Source organism: Psammomys obesus, unplaced genomic scaffold (genome assembly GCF_907164565.1).
Source record: "Psammomys obesus unplaced genomic scaffold, mPsaObe1.curated_primary_1811, whole genome shotgun sequence".
In the NCBI taxonomy this organism is placed as follows: Eukaryota; Metazoa; Chordata; class Mammalia; order Rodentia; family Muridae; genus Psammomys; species Psammomys obesus.
The window spans coordinates 11,215,165-11,237,726 of NW_026586550.1; the positions used below are offsets into that span (position 1 = coordinate 11,215,165).

General features: G+C 45.0%; 1 protein-coding gene across 1 annotated transcript in view; it reads left to right on the forward strand.

Moving 5' to 3' along the window:
* The window catches only part of Tbxas1 (thromboxane A synthase 1), a 155,460-nt gene that overhangs the window by 13,982 nt on the left and 118,916 nt on the right, over positions 1-22,562 (forward strand). Inside the window, 1 exon segment of the mRNA XM_055602072.1 lies at positions 4,719-4,771. Within this exon segment, the coding sequence (XP_055458047.1) occupies positions 4,719-4,771 (53 nt within the window).

The window sequence follows — 22,562 nt, forward strand, 5'->3', positions numbered from 1 at the left end:
AAAATGTCTGAATTTTGTGCGGAGACACACAGACAGTTCTTCTAAGTGCAGTTACATAATGAGGGCATGGACTTGCATGATAATTAGCATGTGTAATTAGGCACAGTCTTCTTGTCCTTTAATTAGACAATCAAGACATCTAATTACTAAATTAAGATGTAATTACGTGGCCCAAGATCTTCATATTTCTTTCTACCCATCAGAGATTATATTTAGAAAATAATTTGCGAAAAAACCGATGGAAAAAAGTGAATGTAATCTCCAATTTGAGAGTGTTTAAAGGAAGTGTTCAATAGCTTCGAGCCTCCCTTGCTCTCTCCCTCTGGGAGTAAGGGGAGTCATTTAAAATACTGTCACCTGCTTGAAAGGCTACTTTTTCCAAATGGTGCTGCTGACCTTTGGCGCGCATGCTAATGAGCAGGAATGTGCATTGTGGCTAATTCGTGTAATTCGCACTGGGCGTGCTTCATGATTCCACTTGGATGTGGACTTACTGGTGGTGTTCTGGGAAGCCATTCAAAGCAGCGGTACTTTCAGACGACTGGAGGACACACTGCTTCCCATTCTGCCCGATTGGTTCTCCGCCCCGCCCCCTGGCTATTTTAGCGGTGGGCACATTGCTGTGTCCTGTAAACGGTACTTAGGAGGTGAGTCCCCTCCTGCAGACAGTGGAGGGTTTGTAGAACTGTTCTCAGGTCAGCGAGTAAAGCGAGCACCCCATCCTCCTCACTGCAGAAGGTTCTGAGCACCAGTATTCAGCAGCAGCCAGACCAGAGTGCTAGTCTGTTCTTTTCCCTTGTTCCTAAATTGGGATTTGGCTGATCTCTGCATGATGCTAAACACCCAGTTTGACTCATTAATTTTTTTGAAACAACTGAACTTTTGACCTAATTGTCTGCCTGGGTGGGGATGGGGCCATATGGCAGGTTTGCCCCAGCCAACACCGTCTCTAACTATGTCACCCCTCTGTTCCCATAAGCTGAAATACCCCTGTAATCCAGTGTTAGGGCAGCCTTACTGAAAAGTGGCACAGACTCTGTGGGGCCACATTTCCTGGTTTTCGGTGAAGAGAATCTGCCTCCCTTATGGATTTCTGCAGGAAACAGTGGGGATTAAGGAGGTCTCCCTGCCACGAGGTGCCTCCATCCCTGTTTTTTTCTCTCAATGACACCATGGCCATGGAATGTGACGGACAAGTTATATGTCAAGAGTGGTTGGCTTTGACCCAGAACTCTGGAGAGCTTATTCTCTGCCACTTTACATTTTCTCGTTGTCTCCTGAGTTATGGCTCATGGTAAATTTAGAAGCTGAGGAACCGGCGTGTGTGGAGACAATTGATAGAGTTCTGCGGCAGGAGGGTGTTAGACTGCCTTTCTCTGAGGCACCTGCCGGCTTCGAAGGCCCGGGAGATCCCACTCACTGCTCAGCCGTACCTGAGCTTCCCTCCTTCTCTCTCCTTGTTAGTCCCCTGCCACTGAGTCCTTAGATAGGGTCGCAGCCTCAGTCAGAGAACTCACAGTCCTGCTGCAAACACGGCCACTGACGTGAACATAAGCAACAGTTTCTCGGCTTTAAATTTTGCTTTTGGAATACCACCCAGGTATTCCATGGCATTCTCAAGGCTGGAGAAGTTGGGCATCAGGCACCCTAAGCCCTCTCCTTTTGTTGGCAACTTGATGTTTTTCCACCAGGTGAGGCATGGGTTCTCTGGATCTTGCACAAAGTTCCCCATAAGCATTGCTCTTGGTCATGTTTTGGGCGTCGGGGTGACCTCCACGTGGAGAACCCTGTGATGGGAAGAGTCCTTCTTCATGGAATAGATATCTTTTCCTTCCTCCCCCTCCTTCCTTTCTAGGCAGGGTTGCCAAGGCTGGCTTCAAACTTGTTCTGTGAAGACTCTGACCTTTGGGTCCTCTTACCTCCACCTCCTGAGTGCTGGGGTAATAGGGGTACACCACCACACCCAGCGTATGCAGTGCTGGGAATTCAACCTAGGGCTTTGTGCATGCTAGGCAAGCACGCTGTCACCTAAGCTATCGCTCCAGGTTTTGTTAGGATGATGACTCATGTCTTATGACTCATCAGTGTGCATCCATTCATTCATTCATTCACCCACCCGAAACCCAGTGTATTTTGTATTTAAATATACTAGGTTCTAGGATGCGGAGGAGAAGATACTCGCACTCTCGAGGTCACCGATCTGTCAAGAGCTGGATTGGGAAGTGCACATAGCGGCTGTGATCCTGCTTCAGGGAGAACCACCAAGGAAGGATCTTTGTTAGGGAGCTCCTCAAGAGGGGGCCCTGCAGGAGCTGCGGAGAAGGATACACACACTAGGAAGAGAGCATCATGCACAAGGGGGCCGCCATGTGGGAATAGCGGCAGCCCAGAGCCTGCAGGAACCAAAGCTTATAATGAGGGAACTCTGGAGAATGTAGCTGCTAGTCTACTTCCAGATTCAAAGGTCAAGCCAAGAGCCATTGTAGACTACTGTTGACCCTGAAATACTAGACTACAAGAGTTGAGATCAGGGCTGCAGAATCCATGCCATGGCTGAAGGGGTGAGGCTTAGTACAGGGAGCCGATGGCAGTCCTGAGAAGAGAGCAGCTGGGCAAAGGACTCCGGTGACTCTCAGAGTCACAGGACTCAGGGGAAATGAGGGAAGCAGCAGACAAAGGTTGAACTTGCAGAGCAAAGACAAAGGCGTCAGGAGACAGAAGGGAGTGGCTGGGAAGGGAAGCTGGCTCAGGGAGATGTTTTATTTTAAGCCTGTGGTCTTCAGCTTGTCAGAGCAACAGGGCGTTTGTAGATAGGGACCTGGTATCTATCTCTGAAGGTTTTTATTTATTTATTTATTTATTTATTTTTACTGTTGGTTTTTCTCAGAAGCCTGATTAACTCCTGTGGCCACTGCCTCCGGACCAATAGCAGGTGCCACCAGATCCTATATGTGAATTGCCATACAAGGGCAGGAAGGGCTAATTTGGGCCAATCCTGATAGCAACACCAGAGGATGCTGGGACTTTCCCTCCACCCCCTTTTCCCTGGCCACCACTCTACTCCCTAGGCAGAGAATGACCTACTTCTGGCCTTTTGCCTCATTCTGCTTTTTTCTCTGTCTTTCTTCACCATTTGTTGCTGGCATTTCTGTCTTACCAGCTTTTCAAACACCCTACTCTCTCATCTCTCCCTCTGGGGTGCCCCGTTCACAACTTTTAAGCCCACAAACAATCACCCCACCAGACCTCCTACGTCCTCTTGAAGAAAGTGTGAAGAGATTTAAAAGTGTCAAAATGGAACCAACAAACCATGTAGGAAATTGGAAGAAAATAAATTCCATGCATTGCAGGGTAGGGGGTATCGATCAGACATAGTCAGCTGAGTAAAATTAACTTGGTATTAACATTTGGAGGCAGACAAAATAGCTGTCGTACAAGGAGAACTCTGGATGGCTGGTTTGGAGAATGTCCCCATCAGTTCCTCCCAGCTCATAGTCCCTGTATGTAGAGGCTTTGTCACACTTTTTCTAGAACACATATACAAATGTTGCAACACCATGCCTCTTTCAACAGGGAGGTCAAGTCATTAGAGAGGTTTAGAAAAACTCAGACAATAATCTTTTGGCCACCCACCCAAGATACTTTTGTTTTTTTAATTAAAGTATAATTACATCATTTCCTGCCTTTCCTCTCCTCATTATCTTCCATATGTTTCCCTTGTTCTCTCTCAAAATCATGACCTCCTCTTCTTTAGTTTATATATAAAAATGTATAGATAAAAGTTGCTCAGGCTATTTCGTATTACTTGTGTTTACGTGCCTCTGGGGCTGACCACTTGTTACTGGATAACCAATTAGGAAATTAATCCCTGGGGAGGACTGCTTCTCTGTCTCTGCATTCCTTAGTTCCATGCAGTGCTTTGTCTGTCGGTGGGGCCCTGAATTTACAGTCTGTTCCTTTGTTCATCTAGGCTTTCCTTGCTGTAGTCCAGGCTTGCACTGTGGAGTGTGGAGCATGTTTGCCTTCCGGTCATGTGCTTCCTCTAACCCTCAGCTCTCTGACCTTCCATCCCTATGAAGATTCCCACATCTCACTTGTATGGATGCCTGCGCATGCGATGTCCCATTACACCTGCTTATGGTCTCTGTCTCTGCCCACAGCTCCAACCCTACAGCACAAGGAGGCTAGTGGTCTCCGACCTCCTCCCATTTTACCCCATGCACATCTTCCAGTACACTAGAGTTTCTACCTATGAAAAATCACGCTGAGGGGCTTACTTTTGAACATTTAGCTCAGGTATTGAGAGTTCGGGATTTGTGGTAATTTGGGTAGATTTGGAAGTTTCACACATATGGGCCTTGAAAGGGCATTTGGCAAATATGAACCACATCCAAGGGAAATATTGTAGATGTAAAAGCAAATAGTTTTCAGATGTGTGAGCAGCAATTATACGCAGATAACTTAAGTGCCTGTGGTCTCTTCTGTCCATTAAATAAAGCTGCTGAGAGTTTTACTCAGCAATATTTTTAAAAGCCATTTCTTTACCCAATATTCTAGAGTACTTCAACACAATATAACAGTGATGCTTCTTTTATTGTTTATGTAATTGTGTTCTTGCTGTTCTAGGCTTTTTTTTTTTCTCTGAATAAGTTGGAATCATTGAAATTTTACTCAATCTTATTCTCATCCTGGTACCGTGTTTTGTTTTTTTTCTCCAGGGTTTTTGGGAGAGCCAATTGGAACTCCGAAAGCGATTCGGACGTCTGTGTGGGTAAGAAAACACTCAGGTTCTCTTCTACATGTTTTGATTTCTCATGTTGAGTGGACATGTTGGAAGTCATGACAATAATAGGACTGTCATGCAGTCCTGTTTTGAATTCCTTTTGAGGATGCCTAAGGAGGGAAAGTACCCTACAGTATGCACATACAGAGAGCTAGCTCTTGTTTGGACCTGTCTAGTTCCATCGTATGGGTAAGGTGTGCTACCAACAACGATGTATCTATCAGCTAACCTGGCACACTTCTGGCAGTGCAAATAAGTTCTGTGCAGAATGACATTTGACAGTAATAGGACCAGTCCTGTCCTGGGTACACTGGGACACATGGTCGCCCTTGTTCATTACCCTTATGGCCACAAAAAGTAACATAGCCCTTCCCTTTACTTTTCTTGGTTTTTTATGCTGTGTTTTTTAAATATATGTGCGTGTATGTGATCCTGTGTGCATACATGTGCTTGCAGGGGCTTACTGAGGCCGGAAGAGGGCATCGAGCCCTTGGAAACTGGAGTTACAGGTGGTCGTGAGACAACTTGGGTGTTGGGAATGAACCAGGTCCTCTGCAAGCCCAATGTGCTCTTAACAGCTGAGCCCTCTCTCCAGCTTCCTCTTTGTGTGTTTGTTTATATTAATTTGCTTATTTATTTTGCATCCATTCTCTTCTCCCAGTCCCTCCCTCTCACCTACTTCCCCAACCATCCTCCCATCTTCCCTTTCTTCTCATAAAAGGCTCAGAAAAAGGGAGTCTGCCCACAGATCTCAGCCTGCCTTGGCATATCAAGTTGCAGTAGGACTAGGTGCATATTCTCCTATTGAGGCTAGGCAAGGCAGCACAGTTAGGGGAAAGGGATCCCAAGGTAGGCAACAGAGTCAAATACAGATCCAGCTCTTGCTGTTAGGAGACCTACATGAAGACTGAGGTACACCACTGTGACATATGTGCCAAGGGCCTAGGTCCATCCCAAGGATGCTCTCTGTTTGGTTTGTCAGTCTCTGTGGGCCCCTATGGGCCCAGGTTAGTTGGTTATATATATTTTCTTGTGGTGCCTTTGACCTCTCTGACTCCTTCAATCCTTTGTCCCCCTCTTTCATGGAATTCCCCAAGCTCCTCCTATTGTTTGGCTATGGGTCTCTGCATCTGTTTCCAGCAGTTGCTGGGTAAAGCCTCTCAAAAGACAGGTATGCTAGGCTCCTGTCTGCAAGTATAGCAAATTATCATTAATAGCATGGGTCTCAAGCTGGGCCGGTCATTGGTTGGCTATTCCCTCAATTTCTGCTCCATGTTTACCCCTGTACATCTTGTTGGTAGGAGAAATTGTGGGTCTATATTTTTGTGGCTGGCTTGGTGTCCCAGTCCCTCCAGTGGACATCTTTTCTGGTTACAGGACATGGCTGTTTCAGGCTCCATATGAGGCTACAGTTGTCCTCATAGATTCCTGGGAGTTCCCATAGGTTTCTAAATCATACCAGAGATACCCATGCCCACCAATTCCAGTTCTCTCTCCTTGTGTTCTTTCCCTTCGTCCTACCCCACGTGACCCCTTCTGCTCCCCTCCCCACCTGTCCTCCCCCGGGTTTCCTCTATCCACCCACCTCTCCCAGGTCTCCCTTGTCACTTGTCTTCTTTGGGTCTGTGGATTGTAGCGTGGTTATCCTGTCCTATATGGCTAACATCCCTTTATAAGTGAGGACATAGTATATTTTTCTTCTGGGTCTGGGTTACTTCACTCAGGATGATCTCATCTAGTTCCATCCACTTCTCTGCAAATTGCATGTCATTGTTTTAATAGCTGAGTAATATTTCATTGTGTAAATGTGCCACATTTTCTTTATCCATTCTGCAGTTGAAGATTATTTCCAGTTTCTGCCTATTGTGAACAAAGCTGCTATGAACATAGTTGAGCAAGTATCCTTGTGGTACGGTGGATCCAGTTCCCTCTTTAAAGGTTTTTATGACTCAGGATGTTTGTGCTGATCATTTTTTATATTCAAGTTCTGGAAGACTTGAATCTTTTTGCTTCTCAGCATGGGTCTGTGCTCATGAGGGTCTCCTTCTTTCAGTCTGTTTTCACAGGGCCACTGGGTGATTTTTAGTATATTTTCCTAGGTCTCCAGGCTGGCAGTCATTTTTCTAGATGCACTTAGCTTCTGTTGTACTGCTTTGCCCGTTCTGATGAGTTCAGGTGTTTGGAAACCTTTCTGCCCAAAATGTCTAAACCTGTTGTTCTCTCCATGCTGCTGTGGAAAGGTATTGGCTCGAATTTGGTCATGACTCTATCCAGGAAAACAAGTGCTCTACGCACGTTCTACTTTCTTATATGGCCTTGAGAAATGAAAAAGTTAAGCTGTTGTAGATGGTCTCTGTGTTTGTCTGTTACTGCTGCATGTAACACAGTCCCCTCCAAACTCGATGACATAAACAGCTTATCATTTAGCATGTATCTGAGTGTTGGCTGAGGTTGGCTGGCTTTAGAGCAGCCTGGCTGGAAGGATTTTCGGGGCTTCTTGTGTCATCTGGGAGGGGGCTCCTCTGTGCAGTTCCTCCTCTCACGTTTCCTATCCTCTGTGGAAGATCGGGCTCACAAGGGCAGGGTCTTCTCTTGGAAAAGCAGAGACTCAAAAAGATCAAGGAACTTGCTTGCTGGCACCCTTCCTGTCAAGCCAAGTTACATGGCCAAACTCAGAACCAGAGCAGGGAGCGTGCTGTGGCCACTGAGAGGTAACAAAGTCGCTTGGTCACCCCTTTTGGTGATGGAGTGGGTAGATAGGACCCTCCCATGGGATGGTGGGGGGTGACAATCGTCTTTAAATAATAAGCTCCTCCTCCCTCTCTGTGGCCTCTGAATGTAGGACTTCACTCAAAGTTTTACTTTTCAGTGCAGCTTCCGGCTGTAAGCATGATCCCACTGAAGCACCCTTTCTTCTTGCACGAGTGCTGTCTGGCTGCCTTTTAAACCTCATCTGCAATGGCCTTGCTCTGGTTGCCGCAACCACCTATGTTTCTGAGACACAGCACTGACTCAAAGGGTGCTGTCTCTCCCTGATTTTAAATTCCAGAAATCACTTTTTTGGAGAGTGTGTGTGTGTGTGTGTGTGTGTGTGTGTGTGTGTGTGTAATTTTATATATATTAGATATTGCATTCTGTTTTAGTATGGAAGGCTTGGGTACCTTAGAATTATTCTTAAATGTCAGGTGAAGACTATAAAGGACACACACCCACACATGCACACGCACACTCACATGCACACGAGAGAGAGAGAGAGAGAGAGAGAGAGAGAGAGAGAGAATTGGTTTCCTTGGCAACAGGCTGTCCAATCAACTTTTCTTTCCAACTTTAACTAAGTTCACACAATTTATCCTTTTCATTTCCAGAAAACTTAAATCACAGAGAATGATTTCAAATGAGGTTGTGGAGATCAAAATTGCAGTATCATCTCTAGTCTTTGTTCCCACCTCTGGTGAAAAAAATGGGGGGAAATGACAGAATAATTTTTCACACAAAGCCATCAACCTTTTCTCCTGTAAGAAAAAAATGATGGGCCATAAGATGCTTCCTGCTGTTTCTATGCGTCCTGTCCTGGGCTCCACCAGTGTGCTGTCGGATAGAAACGGCAGTGTTGAACTGGCATCTGTGTAAGCTCCCATCTCGCCCAAAGACTCTTCTTGATCCTTAACTTTGGCATAATGGTTTCACTGATTCAGAATGTCAAAGGACATGGTCCATGAACAACAAAGACCTACACACACACACACACACACACACACACACACACACACACACACACTCCTGCCCCAGGAAATAATTCTGTTTAAATCACATTGATTTTCAGTCTGCTTTTATGACTAGGAAATAGAAAGTATCATGGTCTTCTTCAAGCTTGAAAAGTCAAATAGGTTTGAGTCCTCATGGGACAAGTGAAATCCCACTCTATGGGTGCCAAACAGAGCCACATGAGGGCATAGCTGGTTTGTGGAGAGGGATGCGCGCAGCCAGGAGCCCTCAGCTGTTAATAAGATGACCATGATTGACTGTTAGAGTCCTTACCTACTTATCGTAGCTTGGTCAGAGTTTGGGATTCCTAATTGGACTAGACTCCGAAGCTCACTCCCCTTCCTGCTTCGGTTGTGGGAAGGACATTGCTGGTGAAGGATTCTGCGAGAGGAGCAGAGAGCAGTGTTTCTTATCAGTGCCAATGCCATCACTACCAACTGTCATTGCCCTCCAGAACAAGTGTTTTCTCCAAGTGCCTAATAATGTAGGTGGCTGGCTAGGTCTGTACAAGCTGCATCCTTCTTTGAATCAGTACAAACCAGGAAGCCCGGCATGCACACTGCTCGGCTTCTGCCTTGGGTACTCGGTCACTTCTGACTTGCCCTACGGTACCATTGGCCACATCAGATGAAGACAGCAGGGGCCTGAAAGCAAAGAATGATTACCCAGTCTTTTTCAGCCTGAGGATCAGCTCCAAGTTATATTATCATATTCCACCCCAGTGTCCTTAAGAATGATAACATCACCACTGATAATTAGGTATAAACAGGGTAGAAACGATGCCCCACCAATTTGCGACAGACTAAAACAAGGACCCTTTAGTGTGCGGTGACTATTACTTATAGATACAGATTGTCCTAAGTGTGGCTTGTTAGCAAAACCTCAAGGCCTCTATCAGAAGCCCCTTTCCCTCACCTCATCTGTCTTTCAGCCACTCACTCTGCAGCTCTGCTTTTATTTAGCCTCATTCTCAGCTCTTCTTGCCTCCACGTCACCTTAATTTTGATCTCTAGTGCAAGCATCGCTCCCCCTTGCTGGAACGTGAGGCTCATTCCCGGCACCTGGCCCCTGTGTCCCTCCCTGAAGCCAGCTTTGTTGCATAACCCCCTGTATTCCCATTAAAACATTAAGTAGTAAATAAGTAAACATAAATGCCACCCAGAATTCATAAAGCCCAAAGGGATGTGTGGATACACACTTACCTGCGTCTGCCTCACACCCTGGCCACGAAGGTTCTCCAGCTTCTGCTCAGGGGGATAATGCGAGATGCGTAAGGATCACTCTTCCATCCTGCTGTGTTTGTTAATGATCTTCAGGAAGACTCTCTCCTTCAATGCACTCCTTATTAAATGCTACATTATTTTTAAAGGATTTGATTGCATGGAAATACACTAACTTTAAAAATAAATTCTCCAGCTGGGTGTAGTGGTGCATGCCTTTAATCCCAGCACTCTGGGAGGCAGAGGCAGGTGGATCTCTGTGAGTTCAAGGCCAGCCTAGTCTACAAAGTGAGTCCAGGACAGCCAGGGCTTGATACACAGAGAAACCCTGTCTCAAAAAAAGCAAATAATAATAATAGTTTCTCAGTTGAGCAATGCTTTTGTTTTCACAACACTGTAGTGAATATTCTCAAATATGCATCATTATTCTCTTGCCTGAGTATGCCTGTAGGATAAATCCCTAGGAATGGAATTTTTAGGTCAGAGACTATCTACATTTTTATTTTGATATTACTAAATTGCTTTCTCTAGAGATTATATCAACTTATGCTTCCACAAGTAAAACACAAGAAAATCTGATTCTTCACATACTTACCACTAAAATAAGTGGTCAAAAGTTTATCAGCATTCAATCGCATATTGCTGTCACTTTAATCAAGATAAATTGCTATTTATCTTAAACAACTTTGAACATTGTTTTATGCATTAAAAATTCACTATATTTTGTTTTCTGGAGAATGGAGAATCTTTTGCCACTTTGTGATGAGTTAGTATTTTCTTAATTTATTCACAAAAGCTCTTTACATATTAAAGAAATTAGTCTTTTATATTTAACATATGTACAAAGTGTTGTTCCCAAGGTGATGATGTTGGAGGTTGTGGAATTCTTAGGAAGTGAGGCCTGCTGGGGATTCCTTAAGGTCACTCCAGGCACACCCTCACAGAGGACTGTGGGACTCTAGTCCTTTCCTTTTCTCGTTCTTCCTGGCCAAGAGGTAAACAGTTCGCTTTCCCATGTGCTTCCCCTCCTCCTGGTGGGTACCTCATTAGACACTGAAAAGCAATGAGTTATCTGATTGTAGACTGGAACTCTAAAACCAGGAGCAAGAGAAGCCTTTTCTCTTTGTAAGTTAATTGGCTCAGCTATTTTGTTGCCATGTCAGAAAGCTGCCTTATAGAAGGCACATTTTTTTTCTAGGAGGTTCTACTCCAAAACTCATCCTTTTCCAATTGATTTAAAGTGTCATGTTTTCATGCATCATCACTTAGGAATCTCTATACTATCAGTATTTCTTACTCCTCTGTTCTATTGTGATATCTGTCTACCTGGATGCCTTACTGGCTTCACTGATTTGAATGCTACATGTGAAACTCCTTGTATCTAGCAGCAGCTGGTGTTCCAATAGCACCTTTGCAATTATGAGAACCCAAAACAGCCGATGGGTCCTCATTCTGGAAAAGAACTATCACTGTGCCAAGCAAATATGCCTTCAACAAGGAGGGACTGGCATGCAGCTTCAGAGTTCACGCAGCAGAAAAGGGTGTAATATGGAGGATTAGTACCATGAGTTAATTAGTTAGCATGAGTGATCTGACTGCACCTTGTCAGGAGGCAGGCAGAAAGTGGGGAGCTTTGGAATGCATGTGGGAGAGAGTATGGTGTTTGTGGTGAAGCTGGTTAAGGTTGCTTTAAGCTCAGATTCCATGGTGCTCTTTGTTAGGAGTATTTGTGCTCCGAAAGTGACTGCAGTGTGGACTCCTGATGAAAGAACCCTTAACAACTAAGGTGAAGGCCAGGAGTAGCCGAGAGAGGTTAGCTCTATGCAGTCAAAGGACGACATCACCTGTGTAGGGGAGAGTTCCTGGCTCACAGCCATGGAACAAGAACACTGGAAGTTGAAGGGTGTAACGTGCTGGATTTGTGTTGTCATGGATGACGGTTTACACACACACACACACACACACACGCACAGAAGCACAAAGACACAGAGAGACAGACATGCACACAGACACACAGATGCCGCAAGACATCTGAATGCACTGCACTTGAAAATGTGGGGTGAGAGGGGAACTGTTCAAAGAAATGTAAGTCTTCATACAGCAGCTGAGCTCCTGGGGCCTCGCGACACAGCCTCACTGTTACACGGTCCAGAGCACTACCTAAGAGTACTGAATAGCGCTGAAAAGCAGACCAAGTGAGAGTGAGACCTGATGGCCTTGAGAACATGGTCACTGAGCATCATTTTATAAATTAAATTTTAAGATTCTCATGGGTCACAAACACTAGGCCTCTAAGTTCACAATGTTTAAGTCACTGGAATTTTTTAAACTGCTATTGCATATGTGCCGGCTAGTTTTCTATCAACTTGACACAAGCTAGAGTTATCTGAAAAGAGACCCTGAGAAAATGCCTCCATGAAACTGGCCTGTGGAGGATTGTCTTGACTAATGATTGGTGTGGGAGCCCACCCCACAGGGAGTGGTGTCACTCCTGGGCATTGGTCCTAGGGTGAATATGAAAACATGGCAAGCCAGCCAAGGGGAGCAAGCCAGGAAACGGCACTCCTGACGGCCTCTACATCATCAGCTCCTGTCTTCAGATTTCTGCCCTGCTCGAGTTCCTGCCTTGACTTCCCTCGGTGATGGACTCTGATATGAAGTGTCAGCTGAAATAAACCTTTTCCTCCCCAGGTTGCCTTTGGTCCTTGTGTTTCATCATAGCAGTAGAAATGCTAACTAAGACAGGATGTTAGGGAAACATTATTTTATGAAGTGCCTGTCCTGACAAAACAGGCTGATGTAGGAGACCCTTGAGACCTGGAGGAGAGTCTAAGCCAAGTGCATGGCCTGAGAAATAGACAATTATCTTCAGCTACATGTGCGTCAGGGACCAAAAAGAAATAGATGAACTTGTTTAGGGCCACACCCCCTTGAACATATCTGAACTGACTCTCCACTTACACCCCAGGGTCATAACCTCTTGTTAGCGGTGGTGGGGAATCACCCCAAACTTCCATTCTTCTTTACAGGGTAAATCAAATCACTTGTTTCCTGTTCTCCATCCACAGGTGTCTCTGAAGTTGGCTTAAATCTCTGGGTTTCTGACTCTTCTTTCACCACATTTATCTCCTGCTATTCATTATATCTCCATCTTTTTTCTGTAACAGAGCAGAGGTGATGGGTGCTACAGATGTTTTTATTATAAATATCTTGTTAGCACACAAAATAATGAATTTTATTATGACATTTTCATGTAGGTGTATCCTTGTACCTTGTACATGTTTGACTCACTATCCTCCTGCCTCTTTCCTCGTCTCAATATTCCCCTTCCTCCCTTCAAATGGTCCCACTTCTGCCTCTCTCTCTCTCTCTCTCTCATTCACACTCATATCTAGTTGCAGCATATATGTGATGTTTGTCTCCCCACACACCAATTGTTCCCCTTCTCCCTTTTTTGACCTTCTCCTCTTTTCTCTCTCTTCTCTCATCACAGCCCTCCCAATGTTTATACTTAAATCTAAATTCCATAAATGAGAGAAAGCTTGAAAATACTTGTCTTTCTGAATCTGGTTTATTTTGCTTACCATGAAGACAGTTAGCTTCACCGGTTTCATAATTTCATTATTTATGGCTGAGCAAACTCCAGCATGACTGTATGCATGTGTGTGTGTGTAACATTACATTTTATCTATTCACTCAGCTCTTGCTAGAGATCTATGTTGTTTCATGTAGCAATAATCACGGAACATACTGTGTATTTTGATGACTACTGTAACCCGGCTTTTGTGATTGATACTCAAAAGGAACAAAAGTGTATCAATTCATTCTGAGTGGAAACACTCAACAGAATATGGGGAGGGTGGTGAAACAAATCCCAGTTTTCACTCTTCCTAGCCACCACTTGTTAGCTTAATGGATTTAGGCCAATCATTCACTTTCCCTCTGTTTGCTTAGAGGGAAATGAGAGATTGGAACTGGATCAGTGACCTGGACACTGTTTAATTATGAACCTTAGTAAACAGAAGATTGACCCACTGTGATCAGGACTCAGGCATGTGCATGGGCACACGTGAGCTCTCACACTCACACTTAAGACACACGTGCAGGGAAACGGAAGTTTTGTAAAAGACTGCCTTATTTACTCCATAAAAACCACTGGGTTCTCGAAAAGTCAACATTTCATAAAAAAAGACGAAAATGCAAGCTGCTCACAAGTCAGTAATTTTATGACCACGGCGTCAATTTGCTTTCTAGTGCGGGGATCAACAGCAGGACCAAAAGCCACTTGGGGAACAAGGGGTTATTTCTGTTTACAGCTCCCAGGACGTCACAAGGGCGGTCAGAGCAGGAACATGGAGGCAGGCTGTAGAAAAATGCTGCTTACTGGCTTGCTCAACCTGCTTTCTAATTCTACCCAGGACCACTTGCCGAGTGTGGCTCTGGCCATAGTGGGCCGGGCCCTCCCACACTGATATTAATTAAGGACACGGTCCACAGACATACCTGCAGGCAATCTGATGCAGGCAATCCCTCAGTTAGGTTTTCCTCTTCCCAGATGACACTAGCTTCGGTCCAGCTGACAGGATCCAACCGGTACAATCACCCGTGCATCAAGGTCATCAATTCAAAAGGACCATATATCTGAAAGCCCTGTCCAGGCAGGAACTGTGCGACCCCTGCTGATGACGAGCAACTCTTCTCACGCTACACTAGGAAAAAGGTCTGAGGCTGCGTGTCCCTGGGGGTTTAAGATTCCGAGAAAGCTCAGACAAAGTCAGCAAGAGTCCACTGTGGACAGCTGCAGCAGATCCAAGTGGCAGCACTGGTCCTCAGGAGATGGGCTCACACACCTGGCTCTAGGCCCAGGGCCAGCACCTCCTGTCTGATGGCATCATTCTTCTTAGTGTTTAAATTCACACATTCAGCTATTATTGAAATTACTCTCCAACCCTAACCCAGCATCTTTTTAGCTAAGAAGCTCACAGAAAGGATTGACAATTTAGGACATCTAAGCTAGTTTGCATTAGGTTAAGGTATCTAAAAATTTGTGTGGCTTTCCTGCCTCAGAGTAGTGTGGCTAAAACCTCAAGGAAGTGGGGCAGCAAAGAGAGTGACCTAGAAACTGCCCCTTTCGGTGGAGTAGATTAGGGACAGAAAGCACACGAGGCCCTGGACAGAGAGATGGCTCCAGCTGACGGGTAGTGCTGCGTTTTACATGTGTCCAGTCTCTTGACATCACAGCATGATGCCGTGGTTTACAAATGTGCCTGGCTGCAGTCCTAGCTCTATTAGGACAGGCTACAGGTTGGACACACATGAAGGGCAAGATGTGGCAGTTCCGTGTTCTAGCAAGCACTGGCCACAATGGAATGAGCAGGCGAAGGCTGCCCCTCAGTGACCCGCCAAGCAGCCACCAATGAAGCCTGTCTTGGACATTAGGACTCACTTGAAAGGCCTCTGAGCCCCGAAAAGGAACATAAGATGGTCTCTGAGCCCAGAAAAGATTCACATATGCAGACTCAGTTCTGAGACTCAGGGCACAGTGTCAGCCCAAACTCAGAATCCGGCCTGAGTTCCTAGTGTCACCTGTGGAGAAAATGTCTGTCCTGTCTGCAATGCATCCAGACCAACGAAACTGTCTCCTATAAATTCCTGGGCTCATGTGGTTCCTGGTCCATAGTGGGGCCTGAAGGATGGAGCAGCTTGGAGGGATGGGTGGGGCACTACAGAGGCTAGGCAGTCCGCTGCAGATTTCTGCATTTGTCTTCCTGTTGTCTGCACCTAGATTTACAACGGAGAGGCACATACTGGGTTGAAGGTGGGAGGGAGGGAGCTCCTCCAGCGGTGACAATCAGAAGCAGCATCAATAACTCCTTTATCCCCACATGACAAGCTGCACAGATGTGTTCCCAAACAATAGACTGGCTCACATGAGAGTTTTGTAAAAAGCCCTGTCTCTAGCTAATCAGTTCAAATAAAAAGAATTCCACATTTAATTGAATTGTACCTGCAACAAATCCAAGTTGTTCAACCCAAAATGCATAATGGAGTTACATAACACTGTCATGAATCACTGTGACATTTGTCAAGGCAGTCTCTCTTCTGGAATAAGTCCTGATAACTCAGAGCTTTATGCAAATGTCTCCTGTCAAGAACCCCTGTGCAGAATCTCAGGAATCCCACATACCCAGTTCTGGTAGCTTTTAACCTTAACTGGTTGAGAAATTAAACAGTATTTCTATTCTGTCCAAAAGGACAGACAGACCATCTTTGCACTCATAATTTAAAAAAAAAATTGTAAATTCAAAGAAGCAAAAACCAGCCAGTCACATAGAACTTAAAGTTTCTTTCTGATCATCATTTTGTGAGCAAAGAATCTTTTTCCACTTCTCAAAAACTCTTGACTAATCCAGACATGACAGCATATAACTTGTAATGCTAGCCCTCAAGAGGTGGAGACAGGGAAATCATGAGTTCAAGGTCAAGCTAGGCCACAGATGTACAGACTCAGAGTCTGTACCTGAATCATCCCTAGGCTCTGCAGGACTTCATATGCCTTGTCTGAAAACACAAAAATAGCAAAACAGTAAAACCCTTAAAGACACAGGCAATGAAGGAGGAAGAGGAAACCCTTGAATTATTTAAAATAAATTTCAAAACTTTGTTGCTTACTGGCAGAAAAAGAACCATGGAATCTAAATGTCTAAAGCCAAATCAGCTCCAAACATTGTCCTAAGTGCTCAAACACACAAGGTCATATGCCATCCATTACATGCATGTGAAATTCTACTACATTCTGAATGATCAGAGTTCTTCATTAAAATGGACTGAGTTCTTTCTTCTCCAGGACCCTTAAATCTTACTAAGTTTGAGTTGTTTACCGTGCATTCCAATTATTCCTGATCAGTCTTATGTGTAACATTTCCACAGCTATGCGCACAAAGCAATTCCCTAGCAAGGCACCACCAAGTTTTATGATGCTTCCATGCCTAGGGCAGATAATAGAAACTTAACTACTAAAATAACTTCCTTGATTATTCCTTGCATCTCAAGGCCCCATTCCTAACAACATCTCCTCCATTTTGTCCTCCAGCTGCAAGAATTTTGCAAGCACAATACGAGGCCTTTCCGTTCTGTGTTTAGTTCTCTGTTAACGGGCCTCTCTATAAATGTTTGGCTGTCTGTCACATTCTCCAGACCCCACATTAACCACTAGGGAGGTTACTGCTAGCTGGTCATCCTATGTTTTGCTCTTTTTAAAGAGGAACCTAATAACTTTTGCTCAGAACCAGTGACTGGTGGGCAGTCTGTTGTGGCATGTAAGGTGGATGTGGGGACTGGGGTCTTTTGAACTGTAACATTGGTCAGCACCTCTAGGTGCCACTCAGTTGAAGGGAATTAGGCAGTTTGATGCTGGGTAGAAACTGTCTTTCCCAACAAGATGGCTGAGGAAAGGATCTCCTGCTACCCTGACCCCACCCCTGGCATTTTGTTTTGTTCATGCAGAGCCTGGTGCTTATGAACCACCAAAGAGGTAACTATGAGTGAATTTACTTTTCTTTAAAGGTTGCCTCTAAGTTTCCAAGTTCCTGCCTCGGCCTCACTGCCAGCCCACAGCTGTGTCCAGGAGTTAATATGGCCCTTGGATTCTTCCACCAACCAGCCAAAAAGATGTTCAGCTGCTTCCCTTAAGTCTTTGCATTCTCTGCTAGACTAGTGTCCCTCTGATCACCCGGGAAGAAAATACTCTCTAGTCTTTGTCCTTAGCCTGGAGCCCAACAGGATGCTTCATCTCCCTCCTCAGACTTCTGAATCCCACACTTCTCCAAACCCAAACCTGCTGATGACTGACAGGGCTTTAGGCCCAAGATGCCATAAGTAGAATTCACAGAACAATGGTTTTACCTGAGTTGGGAGAGGGTGAATTTTCACATACCCACAATCTATCAGGAAGGATGGCTGTTAGATTGATGGCCTCTGCTTCTCGGACAAAGCCTGATACTGAACTGGCACAAGGACCATTTAACTAAAGGACATTTCTTATGGTGATAAAATATACACAAGACAAAACTTACCATCTTGACCATTTCTCACTGTACAGCTCTGCTGAATGCGTCTGCAGAGCATCACAGCACCACCATCTGTACTCACTAGCGCTCGCAAACTGAACCGTCGTGCCCAGCAAACACTGACCCCTCTGCTCCCCCCTCCTGCCGCTGGCAACTACCATTTCACTCCCCATCTCCGTGACAGAATCACACACTACTTGTCTTGGTTCACTCAGGAAGATGTCCTCAGGGTTCATCTACCTTGTACCATGTGTCAGAATTTTCTTCCTCTTCAATGAAAAACAACGTACACCGATATATCCGCCATGTTTTGTTGTTCAGCTGTTAATGGACACTGGCTTGCTTCTGTCATCCAACTTCGGTGAGCAATGAAGCCATGATTGCGAGTGTGCAAATATATCCAAGACTCTGCTTTCAGTTCAATAATGACCACTGCCATGCAAATAGTTCAAGTTCCTGTTTTCAGTTCTTAGAGCATTCATTCTAAAGGGGGAATTACAGCATCAGATAGCAATTCTGCATTTTCTTCGGGGAGGGCTCTCCATGCTGTTTCCTATAGTGGCCCTGGAGGATATACCTTTGGAGGATATTTTGTAGCAGTGCGTAGCCTTCTCTTCCATCAAGCTCATGTGCTGATCATTGTTGTCAAACCTTAAGAATAAACTCCAGGTCAAATGTATGCTCTTCCTTGCAAAAAAAAAAAAAAAAAAAAAAAGCCCTAGAACCCAACTGGCCAGCATGAACCCTGCTTTTCTGATTGGAACATAGGATCCAGTGATTTCCCTCCAACTTTCCATTGTTTGTGAACCAGCTAGCACTTGAAAACAAAAACAAAAACAAAAATGAAGCTAGCCTTATCAACTAATGCTTATGCTGTGTCATCTTTTAGTTCACTTTAATAACCCCATCTGTCTCTACCCTAAGCTCCTCCTTCCCTTATCTCCTCTCTGTTAAAACCTATGTGTCTACTGTCCATTCTGCCTTCACCCCTTGAAGTTTCCTCTTTCCCAGGAGCCTCACCGGGGCCTTTGGGCATCTCCAGGGCTGGTACTGACATCTGGTTTCTTGTTCGGGTGCTCTGTACAACTTCTCTCCACAGAGCCAAAGCTTTCATCTCAGTCTCTCAAGGTCAGGTCTGGTTGCTTGCTAACGCAGCCTCTGAGCAACTCCACAGGCATCTGTTCCAGCGTTGAGACCATTTGCTGGAAAAGGCAAGCTGGATTCCCCTTTGTACTCCAAAGTCCCCGCAAAAACATAGCCATTGAGAGAAAGTGACTAGCCCACATGTGCTCAAATGCAGTGGGTCCCATGGAGAAGCATGTACCCAGGCTCCTAAGCTTTGGAAGGAGCATGGAGATTTGGGCTAGGATAGAATGGAGAAGAGCAGGCAATAATGGTATTCTGGGGAAATGTGATATTGGACATCCACAGTGAACATTCTATTAGCTTTGGTGAGAAAACAGTGATTTGAATAATCAGAAATAGGAAAGAAAACAGAAGGAACTTTTTACATAAGAAATGTTCTGTAGGAAAAACAGCAGAATTGAACAAGATTGGCCTGTAGGAGTGAAGGAAAATCAACACTGATGTTGGCTTTGAGTTCTGTGGCAGTGAATACTGACTGTTGCTGGGCAAAGGCGGGGGGGTGTTCAGAAATGGGCTAACTGAGGTGGGGAGACTTAACACATCCTAAATGCAGGTGACATCAGCCTGTGGCTTGGGATCCTGGAGTAAATTATAAACAAAAGGCCAGCGGAGCACCAGCATCTATCACTGTTTGCTTCCCGACTATGAGGCAGCCACGAGAGCATCTACCTCAGCTTCTACCTCCATCACTTTCCTGCTAGGATGGCCCGCAGCCTCAAACTGTGAGCTAGGACAAACCTTCTTTCCTTAAGTCATTTTCTGTCAGGTATTTTGTCCCACCCACAAGGAAAGTAACTAATGCCTGTTCTGAAGATAAAATGGCAACATCACAATAGTGAAGAGATTGCACATGGCAAAGGAGAAAAGGATTTCATGCTTGCCATAATCAGCTGGAATGTGCCTTAGTCTAGCCAGGTTGCCATAACAAAATACCACACACTGGGTAACTTATAAACAACAGAAATTTATTCTCACAGTTCTGGGGTCTGGGAAGCTCAATATCAAGGCACCAGTGGGTTGAGAGTTTGGTGGGCGTTAGTTTCCTGGTTCTTGGGTGTCCTCACACGATGGAAGAGTTGCAATTTGGGGCTCCTTTTATAAGGGCACTAGTTCATTTAAAAGCTCTGCCCTTATGATGTATTACCCCCAGAGGGCCCACCTCTGAATATAATTACCTTCGGGCTTAGAATTCCAACATACACATTTGAGGGTGCAAACATTCAGATAGTTAACAAGAGCTGTTAATGACAGTGGGTCCAAAAAACTTAGGAATGGAAGCCACTAAGGATCACATTTTTCAAGAAGAAGAGCGATAGGAATAGTGGGAGTTCCAGGGTGTGTCTAGACTCTGGAATCTTCTGTCTCTTATCCCTTGATAGTCTAATGGGCTTATTTCTCAAAGTGTGTCCTTTGGACCACTTCCACCAACAATAATGGCAGCTACATGGAAAATAAAAGGGAAGGGCCTCTCTTTAGTCAAATGGTGGAAACAGGGTCCAAGGAACACAGACCTCATTACTAGTCTATCTCCATGAGCTCCATGGAGTAACACGCTTGGAAACTCTCCAAGCACGAACTCAAGCTATAGTGTTTATTTGAATACAGGACTCTTTTGTTTTCTATAATACCATTTGGGAGTTGAATATGAAAAACAGGCTTTGAGAGGAAACATAGACCTAATAAATAGTAAAATTCCACATAAGACAACAACCATTAGCCTGATATAGTGGCTTGTTCCTGTAATCCTAGGCAGGTGAAGACGGATCAAGAGTTCATGGTTATCCGCTGCTACGCAGAGAACTGGAGATCAGCCTGAGCTTTATGAGTCCCTGTGTCAAAACCACAACACACACACACACACACACACACACACCAAACAAACAACCACAGAAAAACACTGACAAGGGTAAAGCCCTCACCATGGTGCATTATTATGACAACCAGAGAGTACTAATCATCTCTATGTCAAATTGACCTGTGTGGGAGGGCCTTTCTGTTTGTGCTATGATAGAGAAGTTGAGAACTCTCTACTGTGTGCTCTGCCTGTGTGTTTGCTTCCTTTGACCTTTGCCTCTGTCCTTCCCTTCCCACCCTCTAGTAGCCAGCCATCCCACAGTATTTAACCTGCATGTTTGCATGGCTTTACAGACTGAGTATCGCCATTTCCTGGATAGTGTCTATAGCGTCTGTAACACCATTCTGGCCCTAAGGTTTTTGTCTGTTTTTATGTCCCATTGTGTTGCTGTGTTCTCATCAGACTTGTTGCATTTCCCTGCTGCCTAACACCTGAGTCTCTCACCTGTCCCTCGTTCCAGGGCTTCCAGAAAACCGTCTTCTGAATATCCTTTTACGAGGCCCTTTATGAACCTGTGAGATAACACTATGGGCCACCTCCTTTACTTTTATGACTCTAAGAAATACTTATCATTGTTCCCAGGGACCATTTATATATCAAATGTTGTAATTTAAGAGCAAGATATAGCCTTCCAGGACAGCCTCTCGTGTAACCACGCAACAATACTTAAATTTTGCTGGGCCGATTGTATGACTGAGAAACATGAACGACTTGAAGATGAAAAGGGTATATAGGTAGTAAGCAGCGTGCACCGGGCTGTATGGTGCATTAGTTTGCTCTCCCACTGTTGTGACAGAATGCCAGGTGAGGGAACCTAGCTCATGGTTTCAGAGACATGGTGGTCTGAATGAGAAACGTCTCCCCAGAGGCTTGCGTATTTAGACACTTGGTTGGTGGCTCTGTTTTGGGAGGTTATAAAACTTTTAAGACACAGAACCTGGCTGGGGCAGGTATGTCACTGGGGGCGGGCTTTGAGAATTGGGAGCCTCACCCCACTTGTCGTTCACTCTCTTTTTCCTGTTAGCAGTTGAGATACAAGCTCTCAGCTTCGTGGTGCTGCCGCCAGCCCTCCCACACTGTTAGACTCTCCCTCTGGAACCACACATAAAGCAAAACGAACTCTTTCTTCTAACAGTTGTTTTAGGCCTGGTACTTTATCACAGCAATAGGAAAGTTACTAATGCAAGAGGTTTCAGTCTGTCATGGCCAACTCTGCGCTGAAGCAGCCATGGTGGCAGGAGGAGGCCATTTAGCTTACGGTGGCCAAGAAAGAGTGAAGACAAGAAGGTCCCAGGGCAAGATATGCCTTCAAAGACGTAATTCAACAGCCTGACAGTCCTTCAGCAAGGCTCCCCCTTCTGCAGTTTCCACACCTCTCACCAGCCTGCTCAAACTCTGAATTTATAAATAGATGAACCCATCATGAAGGCATAACCTTCATGGCCCAATAGCAACTCCCTGACAGACACCCCAAGGTGTGTCTTGTTAATCTCCTAGGCATTTCTCAATGCAGTCAAATTAATGATCAGGCTTACCCACTATAAAATTATCCCATGATATTTGCAGAAAAACAGGTATATCTAGAATTCATTACAGTAAGTGAACCAGCCAGACTCAGCAGGACAATTAAAGCACACTTTCTCTCTGGTAGAGCCTGGACTTTAAAGCACATAAGTATGTGTGTGTGTGTGTGTGTGTGTGTGTGTGTGTGTGTGTGTGTGTGT